At 38.4% G+C, this 11,259-nt stretch overlaps 1 protein-coding gene across 1 annotated transcript; it reads left to right on the plus strand.

Annotated features, from left to right (window-relative positions):
- The first annotated feature begins 5,211 nt into the window (after positions 1 to 5,211).
- LOC123607203 (non-histone chromosomal protein HMG-17-like) lies at positions 5,212 to 5,770 on the plus strand. Its single transcript, XM_045496367.1, has one exon. The coding sequence runs from the start codon at positions 5,212 to 5,214 to the stop codon at positions 5,503 to 5,505; it is 294 nt and encodes a 97-aa protein (XP_045352323.1). The 3' UTR covers positions 5,506 to 5,770.
- The last annotated feature ends 5,489 nt before the right edge of the window (positions 5,771 to 11,259 follow it).

Consider the following 11,259-nt stretch of genomic DNA (forward strand, 5'->3'; position numbering starts at 1 on the left):
CCATTCAAAGAAACAACCAGGTATGAAAAAGCATGAGTCGGAGAATCTCGATCCAAACTTTCAAGAAAATTATAAAGGGGAACGTTCATTCTTGACAGATAATTTCTCAAAAATCCTTTTGGGGCTTCTCTCATTCTCTGCCTGTAGCAGTAGCTCCAAACCACCCCCCCCCCCCCGCCACCCCACCCCTGCAGCTTTCTTTCTCTCTCTCTCCCCCAGGCAAGCCTCACCCTTTGAAGTGTATAATCTTCCACTCTCAAGCAGGGACTGTTAACTCACCATCCTACAATGCACAGGCTAGCTTCCCAAACAAAGAATGATTTGCCACAAAGTATCAAGGTGCCAGAGGGGTAGATGGACTGAATGTCTCCATCTTGATTTTCATTTAGGAACACCTGGATCTTGCACAATAAAGGTAGCTCTTTGATGTATCAGCAAGACACCTTCCTTTTTAGAAATGAAGGGGGGAAACACTTGCTATCTCTCATATTTCAATATATTGTTCCATCCTTGTGTCATAAGAATTAAATGCAATAACATATACCAAGTGTCCAGCATGACTGCTAAAACCATGGATGCTAATAGGTGCTCAAAAACAAGTTAGTTCCCATCTCTTTTCCCAGAAGGGAATGAAGAATCCAATTTATTCTTAATATGGTATCCCCAAGATAATAGCATCTCTACCTACTGTGTCCTCCCACTGCATAGAGGCCTCAAATTTTTGAATATTGAAGTTATAGAAATTGTTCACCTGCTGTAAGAAAGTACTACATTCCCCAGGAGAGTTGGGTTTTAGAAATAAGAACATCAGAAAAACAGCAAAGAGGATTATTGAAACCCAGTGTTCAACTGCGGAATATTGAAGGTTCCAATTAATGTTTCAGTGTTTTTTTTTTTTTTTTAATTTTTTTTTTTCAACGTTTATTTATTTTTGGGACAGAGAGAGACAGCGCATGAACGGGGGCGGGGCAGAGAGAGAGGGAGACACAGAATCGGAAACAGGCTCCAGGCTCTGAGCCATCAGCCCAGAGCCCGACGCGGGGGTCGAACCCACGGACCGCAAGATCGTGACCTGGCTGAAGTCGGACGCTTAACCGACTGCGCCACCCAGGCGCCCCAATGTTTCGGTGCTTAAAATAAAATTGTTTATCAAGTAGCTTGTGCCATGTCTAAGAAAGGAAATGACTTCTACCTGTTTTTCAAAAATAGCTCATTATGGTGACCATGGAACCCTCTGCATATATGTATCGAACATAAAGGATTGAAATACTGAAAATTGGAAATATAGGTTGTGTATATAGAATTTCAATTTTTCTGTACATATGCTTTTTCAAAACTGTGGTAAAATACCCATATCATAAAAGTTACCATTATAACCATTTAAGCGCACAATTCAGTGGCACCAAGTACATGGACTTTGCTGTATAACTGTGACCATCCTTCATCTCCCGCACTTTGTTCATCTTGCAAAACTAAAACTCTGCCGAGGAAACAGTAACTCCTCATTTCCCCTTCCCTCCAGCCCCCAGCAGCCACCATGCTTCCTTCTGTCTCTCTGAACTTCGCTACTCTGAGCACCTCACATAAATTGAATCATACAGTATTTGTCCTTTTATGACTCACTTATTTCACTTAGCATTATATCCTCCAGGCTCACTCATATGGTAGCATGTGATAGGATTTCCTCCCTTTATAAGACTGGATGATATGCCATTGTACCTCTCCATAATATTTTGTGTATCCATTCATTCATCGGTGGACAAGGTTGCTTCCATCTTTACCTATTAAAAATAATGCTGTTATAAACATGGGTGCGCCATGTTTTTTTAAATGCTCAAGTCATGGCGGTTAACATGTTCACATTAGATTCGTACATGTTTAACATGGAACTCATTTTACTTCTACTGGCCTCTGAAAATATTGCAACAAGTTACACTTCCTAAGGTGGCATTAAATAAAACAACAAAAAAAGATGACATAATCACTGTAAAGCCGAGATTATCTATACAGTCTTATGAGGGTTGAAAGCGTGGTGCTGTGGAACAAGCAAGTCTGGGCAAGTAACTTAATATTTCAATAATAGTTTTTATCATTTATTGAGTGTTTACAAATGTAAGTACAGTACAAATGAAATGATCACAATAATGCTATGAGAGGTAGACCATTATTATTCTAGTTTACTAGGTACTAGTTTAGTATCTCGCAGTTGAGAGTATGTGCTAAAGCCACATTGCCTAGCTACAAATCCTGGTTTCTCGAGCTACTAGCTATGGTACCTTGGTCAAATTAATTAACTGGGCATTAATTTCCTTGTAGAATAATAATGATAGTATCCACTTGAGAGTGCTGTTATAAAGATTGAGATGATGTATGGGAACTTTCACTTCAGGACCTTGCATGTAGTAAGTACTCAATAAATGTTATATGTTAATATTTGCATCTACTTTGTACTCAGAACAATCCAGGTATGTTTGTTCCCCATTCTTAATGGTCATATCTGAAGAGTGAGTACCGAATTTGCAGCTAGTGTTAGTATCAACTTAAGGCAAACATAATTAAGAAATGCTGGGGCGCCCCATTGGCTCAGTCGGTTAGGAATCCAACTTCAGCCCAGGTCATGATCTCACAGTTGGTGAGTTTGAGCCCCATTTCAACCTCTGTGCTGACAGCTTAATGACCTGGATGGAGCCTGCTTTGGATTCTGTGTCTCCCTCTCTCTCTCTCTCTCTCTGCCCCTCCCCTGCTCGTGTGTGTGTGTGCGTGCTCTCTCTCTCTCTGTCTCTCAAAAATAAATAAACATAAAAAAAAAAAAAGAAATGCTATGATTCACAAAGTTGATATTTGTATCAAACACCAATCATCAAAGCTATATCAAACCCATTTTTTGGATAGCTCTTCACCTTTGGGTCCAACGTAACAAGATCCTGCTTAAGTCAGTTCCCTCAATGCTGTTCAACAGACAGGAAACATATGCCCACTATATTATGTGCATGCAAGGCAAAATCTTTGCATATGGATTAATTCTACTGAGTAAACTATTTTTTGAAAAAAATCTACTTAAAAAAATTTTTTAATGTTTATTTTATTTTTGAGAGAGAGAGAGAGAGAGAGAGAGACCACATGAGCGGGGGAGGAGCAGAGAGAGAGGGAGACACAGAATCTGAAACAGGCTCCAGGCTTTGAGCTGTCAGCACAGAGCCCAACACGGGGCTCGAACTCATGAACTGTCGAACTCCCGAACTGTGAGTTCATGTCCTGAACCGAAATCGGATGCTCAACTTACTGAGCCACCCAGGCACCCCTGAAATCTACTTCTTCTAATAAGAAACACCTAAGTGGCTTCTGTACAGAGGTGACTTTTGGCCAAGTATATCAACTGCTTCCTACCTCTTCCCTATTATGAATGAAACAGCTGACATACTGAAGTTTTGCTAACCAGAAGACCGTGCACATAGTCCATGACGGATGGATTTGGCCCCTTTCTGACTTTCTAATTTCTGGGCTTTTGCATGTACCATTTTTATCCACCTGGCATATGCTTCCTTCCCAATGGAACTATAATTTATCCTTCAGGGACTAGTTCAAATACCATGTTCCTCCATGAAATCGTCTAGAGTCTAGTCAACTGTATGTTTCCTTCACCCTTCATCTTCAATAGTATTAATTCATACATTTTTAATGATCCTTATCATATATTTCTTTGCTTTATTTGCATACCAATGTCATGGAAACTTACCTTTTTCATCTCTGGAATCTTTGTAGCACTTAACACTGCCCAGTACAGATGCTCAACAAACACTGACCAGTTGGATGCTACCTACAGCCTATAGCATGTCCCTGTAGATGCTACCTGTGAGATTGAATCTGATCATTTAAAGTATAGGCCATGGTTGTGTCTCCCACAACCACCCTCAGAGTGACAATGTTGGATCAATTTATCTGAACAGATAATTTTTTTGCCTTACCTTCACAGTATTTCAATACTCTAAGTCAGAAAATGTGAGGAGAAACCCAGGAAATCAAAGAGAAGCAGCTTTGTTTATTACAGAAGGACAAAGTTACTTCTTCTTTTTTTTAATGTTTATTTATTTTTGAGACAATGCAAGAGACAGGGTGCAAGTGGAGGAGGGGCAGACAGAGGGAGACACAGAATCTGAAGTGGGCTCCAGGCTCTGAGCTGTCAGCTCAGAGCCCGACACGGGGCTCGAACTCATGAACCATGAGATCACCTGAGCCCAAGTCAGATGCTTAACTGACTGAGCCACTCAGGTGCCCCAGAAAAAGCTACTTCTTATACTTGATCCGGTACTGTCCTTAATGACCTAATAGAAAGAAAAACAGGTGTTGACTGGGTCGACTCCAATAGTGTGCTGTGAAGTTTCCCAAAGATAAACAATCAAACAAAAAACAATTTCAAAAGCCATTATGGAACACTAAACTGGACCAAATCTCATTGCAAACAAACAATTTTGGGTAGGAAGAATAGTTGGAAATACACAAACATGGACCAATACCAATTTGCAACTTCTGTGAAGAGAAAGCAGATGGACTTTTGAATTTATCAAAGCTATTTATAAAAGTCCACAGGGCTGTGGATTAAGAATAAAGTGTTCAAGAACTGGTGAGATACAAAATGGCTGATGTAACTGGCTGATGTTACTCAGAACTAAGGAGTTCACCTTAAATGTTGAAAGGGGTCCCTCCGTTTCACCTTGAAAAACTGAGTGATACATATTCAGAATCATCGGATCCAATATAAACAAAGATGTCAATTGGCAAGCAGTATTTTCTAGGAATAATTAATCTGGGACTGGCTAAGGCCAGACTCCAGGTAATTCCTTGATGTAAAACCAAACTCATTGAATTACCTCCAGGAAAGTTCCCCGTGTGTTAAATGGAAACCAGAGTTCTAAGATTCTGGACCTTGCTCTTGGAAAGACAAAAAGCTGGCTACATTTCTGATGTTATCACCAGAAATTCCTGCCCACCTGCTTAGTGATTTACATGCCCCATCTTTCTTTCTTTTTTTTTCCTCAAATTTAAGTCATATAAACATAAAATGGTCATTATTTTGACTAGCTCAACACATTTTACCGAACACATCTATGCTCTGTTAAGACAAGAGATGATTAAGACAGAGATGACTGGCGCAGTGTGAAGAAGATGAGAGAAGGACCCCTGGACCAATAAAAGCCGGCATCCCTATGTCCAATGACTCCATGCTGTGTCCCTCCATCACCACCATGCCCAAAAAAGGCTGAAAGTGATGCTACAGGTGATAAAGCCAGGGTGAAGGATGAGCCACAGAGAAGTTCTGCGAGTTTATCTGCTAAAACCCACTCTCCAGAGCCAGAGCCCAAGCCTGAGAAGGCCCCTACAAAGAAGGGAGAGAAGGTACCAAAAGGGAAAAGGGGATGCTGCAAGGGTGGGAATAACCCTGCAGAAAACAGAGATGCCCAAAAAGACCAGGCACCAAAAGCTGAAGGTGCTGGAGATGCCAACTGAAGTGTGCACAGTCTTGTACTTCTGGTGAATGTACAGTTTAAAATACTATTCTTAACAAGTTCTATAAATGTGCAGAATTTTGTTTGACTTTTTTTTTTTAATCTATGTTGTTAGCACACAGAATATTTCATTGGGGGAAGGGCATATGTCCCTATTAGAATATCACTGAAGCTAGATTGATACAGGGGGGAAACACCTTTCTCTTCTAGTTTTGAGAGACTTCTTCTTGGTTCCCAGGAGGAGGGATTCCTTGATGTTGAAGCACATTAGCCACCATAGCCCAAATGCCTTGTGGTGCAGAAAACCTAAAATTCATTTTTTATGTCCCCTTCTCCCCTCTCTGCCTTCACCTTAGACTTGACTCCCTTAAACCTAGGGAGCTGTGGGAACCTGACCCCCAAACACAGTTCCCAGTATGTTGGGCAGTCTGGACTTCACATGGAGATGGCATCCCTCAAAAGAGCTCCTTTTTTAGCTTGTGGAGCTTCAGACTGATAATTCTGCTGTCTTTATTTCATTTCCTGGAAATCGGGATCCACTTGTGAAAAGTTGTTGAACAATATGCTAAATGGGAAATGTCAACCCTCACTCTAAACTTTCCCTGTTCAGAGCATCAGAAGAAGACTTCATCAGGTTTTAGAGTGGCTTTCCCATTTTGGTAGTCCATCGAAGAAGGGAGTTTGAAAGTTGTACACTGTTAACGATTGTCTGCCCCATGTCCTGCCTGAAATACCATGATTGTTTATGAAAATTATCTTTTTTTTAAGAGAGAGAGAGAGCACACAGGTGGGGAAGAGGAGCAGAGGGAGAGAGAGAGAATCTCAAGCAGGGTCTACGCTCAGCGAGGAGCCTCACATGAGGCTCGATCCCATGATCCTGGGATCATGAACTGAGCCAAAACCAAGAGTCGGACGCTCAACTGGACTGAGCTACCCACATGCCCTGAAAAATGTCTTTAATAAAGCTGGATACAGCTGGAAAAAGAAAAGACGAGATGATTAAGACATGGTCCCTGTTCTGAAGGAGTATATATTATAGTAACAATAATTACAGTAAAACATGAATACAATAATAGAAATAGCATAGAAGCACTCTTATCCAGTGAGGAGTGAGGCCTCCAATCTTTTTTTATTGCCTTGACGACTCTAGGGCATTTGCATCAACATTTAATTTTGGAGGAGTGTTTATCAATTTCTCTAAAAAAGGGGACTGAAATTTAGATTGGGATTTTGTTGAATCTGTAGATCAACTTGGAATGAACTGATATCTTAGCAACATTTAGTTTTATAACCCACGAATATGGTACATATATCTGCATTTATTTGGGTCTTCTTTAAAATTTCATCTATATTTTCAGTGTAAAAGTCTTGGATATCACTGGAAGATTTTTAAGTATTTTGTGTTTGGAGCACTACTATACAAGGAATTTAATTTTATTTTCTTATTTGCAGCTCACATATAAAATACCTCTTACATATATTATAACATATATTAAAAATATATTTTGTGTATTATATACTATATATTATAAATTTATATTAAAATTTCTCTCTAATAGTTTGTTGATAATGGTAGATTATATTGATTAATTTTCAAATGTTGAATCAGCCTTGCATAACTGGAATAAAACTAGCCACAAAACGTAATTATTTTTCATATATATTGTTGGATTTGGTTTGATAACATTTTGCTGAGGATTTTTACATCTAAATTCATGAGAGATAGTGGTTTGTAGTTTTCCTTTTTGTTTATATCTGGTTTTGGTATCAGGTAATACTGGCCTCATAAAATGCATTGGGAAGCGTTTTGTCTTCCACTTTCTGGAATAGATTGTATAAAATTTGGGTTAATTCTTCTCCAAATATTTCATAGACTTTTCCAGGGAAACTATCTGGGTCTGCAGATTTCTTTTTCAGAAGCTTTAAACTATGAGTTCGATTTCTTTAATGCTTATAGGGTTATTCAGATTGTCTAATGGTTGAGTTTAGGGTTATTCAGATTGTGTAATGGTTGAGTTTTGGTGGTTTGTGGTTTCTAAAAATTGGTCCATTTCTTCTAAATTGCCAAATTTTTGAAGATAATGGTGTTTACAGTATTCTTATTATCTTTCTAATGGCTACAGGATCTGTAATGATATCCCCTTTTTCATTCCTAATGTAGGGATTTCTTTCATGCACACACACACTCACACACACACACACACGGCTTGAACTGACAATCCCAACATCAAGAGTCCCGTACTCCATCAACTGAGCCAGACAGGTACCACTCTTTCTTGTATATTTTTATTTTTGTCAGTCTTAACAAAGGTTTATCCATTTTGTTGATTTCTTTTAAGTTTATTTATTTATTTTGAGAGAGAGTGTGTGAACAGGGGAGGAGCAGAGAGAGAGAGAGAGTGAGAATCCTAAGCAGGCTCAATGTTCTCAGCACAGAGCCTGACGCAGAGCTCCATCCCACAACTGTGAGATCATGACCTGAGCTGAAATCAAGAGTCAGATGCTCAACCAATTGAGCTACCCTGGTGCCCCCATTTTATTGAGTTTTTAAAGGATGAGCTTTTTCTTTTTTTCATTGATTTTCTCTATTGTTTTTCTACTTTCTTTTTTTTTTATTTTTTTTAATGTTTATTTATTTTTGAGAGAGAGAGAGACAGAGACAGTGTCCAAGTGGGGGAGGGGCAGAGAGAGAGGAAGACGCAGAATCTGAAGCAGCTCCAGGCTCTGAGCTGTCAGCACAGAGCCAGACTCGGGGCTCGAACTCACAAACTTTGAGATCATGACCTGAGCCAAAGTCTGATGCTTAACCGACTGAGCCACCCAGGCACCCCATATTGTTTTTCTACTTTCAATGTCACTGATATCTGCTCCTTTTGTATTTCCTTGCATTCACTTATATTGAGTTTATTTTGCTCTTTTTATTCGAATTGCTTGAGGTAGGAATGTAGTTTATTGATTTCAGACCTTTCTTCATTTCTAGTATAAATATTAGTGCTATAAATTTCCCTCCCAAAACTGCTTTATCTTCATTCCATACGCTTTGCTTTGTTGTTTTATTTTCATGGAGTTAGTTTTTTTTTTCCCTTTGAGACTTCTTTTTTGAGTCATGAATTATTTAAAAGTGTGTTGTTTAATTTCTGCGTGTTTGCAGTTTTTTCTATGTGTTTGATTTTTGTTTGATTCAGTTATGGGCAGAGATTACACTCTGTATGATTTCAGTTCTTTTAAATGTGTTGAGGGTTTTGTTTTGTTTTGATTTGATTTGTTCTTAAGGCCAAGATATGGCCTCTCTTGATGAATGTACTATAGACTCTTCTGCTGTTTGTGGGTAGAGTGTTCTCTGTACCTCAATAAGATCCTGTTGTTTGATTATGTTGTTGAAATAGCATGTGTAGCATTTGCCAAAGGGGGATATAATCATGGAGTTGTCTATTTCTCCTTTCAACTCTATCAGTTTTTAGTCCATGTGTTCTGAGCCTCTGTTGTTAGGTGCATATACAATTGAAGATTATTATGTCTTCCTAGTGGATTCATTTATTTATCAGTATGTAATGTCCTTTTTGTCTCTAGTAACTTTCTTTTTCCAAAATCTACCTTATCAGATAATATTGACACTCCTGCCACTATTGATTATTTGCATGATATAACTTTTTTCATCTTTTTGCTTTCATCCTATCGAATGGCAATGTTTTGAAATGAGTTTCTTATAATTGGCTCTTATACACTCTACCAATCTTTTTATTGGTATATTTAGATCATTTACATTTAAGGTAATTATGTTATCACATAAGTCTTTTTTTATTATTATTATTTCTTTATGTTTCCTCTAGATCTCATTTCTGTTTCTTGTGTTTTGATTTCCTGTGCATTACTTGAAATTGGGGGGGGGCAGTCAATCCTGACTCATTTACAGTATTTTTTAATTTGTACCATTTATAGTTTCCTTAATGCTTACTCTTGGTAATTTTTTTTTAATTTTTTTTTTTTACGTTTTTTAATTTTTGAGACAGAGAGAGACAGAGCATGAACAGGGGAGGGGCAGAGAGAGAGGGAGACACAGAATGGGAAGCAGGCTCCAGGCTCTGAGCCATCAGCCCAGAGCCCGACGCGGGGCTCGAACTCACAGACGGTGAGATCGTGACCTGAGCTGAAGTCGGAGGCTTAACCTACTGAGCCACCCATGCGCCCCAACTCTTGGTATTTTAATATACATATGTGATTTATAACATTTATCAGTATCAATATTTTACCTTTTGGAGTGTAGAAATCTTAATTCATTTAGAAACTTCTATTTCCCCCACTTTTAAATATCATTGCTTTGGACATCATGTGGTGTAATAATTTTTTTCAATCATCAAATATTACTTATTAAACGCATGAGGAAAGGATAGTCTATTGTGTGTATTTCTGCTCTGTCCTTTCATTATTTTTCCTTCCTGATAATCCAAAATTCTTTCTTTTATCATTTCCTTTCCATCAGAAGAAATTCCTTTAGCCGGTCTTTAAGGGTAGGTCTGCAAGTCACACATTTGTTTTGTTTTCCTTTGACTGAGAATACTTTTATTTCCCCATTAATCATGAATGATAGCTTCACCGGATCTAGAATTCCGGGTTGACAGTTGTTTTCTTTCGGCACCTCAGAAATAATGACACACTTCCTTTTGACTGCCTTGGTTTCAGATGAGAAATCTGCTGTCATTCAGATTGGTGTCTCCCTATACATAAAGCATTTTTTCTCACCAGCTACATAAAAAATTTTTTTTCTATATCTTCAGCTTTCAAAGTTTAATTATATGTGTCTTGGAATGGATTTCTTTGGGTTTGTCATACTTGGATTTCCTCAACTCTTGCATCTTATACAAATATACTTTGTGTCTTCAAATTTGAGAGGTTTCCAACCATTATTTCTTCAAATACCTTTTCTGTCTTCTATTCCCTTTCTCCTTATGGGCCTCTGCTGATACAAATGCCGAATTTTTAATCATTTGGTGAATCCTATTGTTTTGTCCTCACGTTCACTAATTTTGATGTCACTGCCACTCAACTCCTGAGCCCATCCAGCAAGTTTTTAAAATTTGGGACATCGTATTTTTTTAATTCTGTGATTCCCAATTTGCTTAATATTTTTTTTAAAGTTTATTTATTTTGAGAGAGAGAGTGGAGAAGGGGCAGACAGAGAGAGATAGAGAGAGAATCCCAAGCAGGCTCCAAACTGTCAGTGCAGAACCTGACCCAAGGCTTGAATTCACAAACCGCGAGATCATAACCTGAGCTGAAATCAAGCCTTGACACTCAATCAACTGAGCCATCCAGGTACCCCTCATTTTGTTTTCTTATAGCTTCTATTTTTCATTGAGATCTCATATCTTTTCATTTTCATTTGTTTCAAGAGAATTTGTAATTGGTCGTTGAAATCTTTTTTATGATGAATGTTTTAAAATCTGATTTATCTCAGTGTTGGTGTCAGTTGGTTATTGTTTCTCGGTCAAATTGTGATAGTCTTGGTTCTTGGTATATTAGGTGACTTTCAGTTGTATTCTGCACATTTTTTCCATTTTATTAACAGACTATAGGTCCTGTGTCAATTTTATTTTGATAGTCGCCTTAATTAGGTTTAGTGTGTGGGTCTTGGATGACATCTGTGGGCTGTGCTTTCAACGGCAGTTTAATTTCCGAGAATCTGTGATGTTATTTTGATTTGCTTGGTTTATCAGGTACCTCTGGTGCCGTCTGACAGGACAAAAGCAGTTGCCCC

This window comes from Leopardus geoffroyi, chromosome A2, assembly GCF_018350155.1.
Source record: "Leopardus geoffroyi isolate Oge1 chromosome A2, O.geoffroyi_Oge1_pat1.0, whole genome shotgun sequence".
Taxonomy (NCBI): domain Eukaryota; kingdom Metazoa; phylum Chordata; class Mammalia; order Carnivora; family Felidae; genus Leopardus; species Leopardus geoffroyi.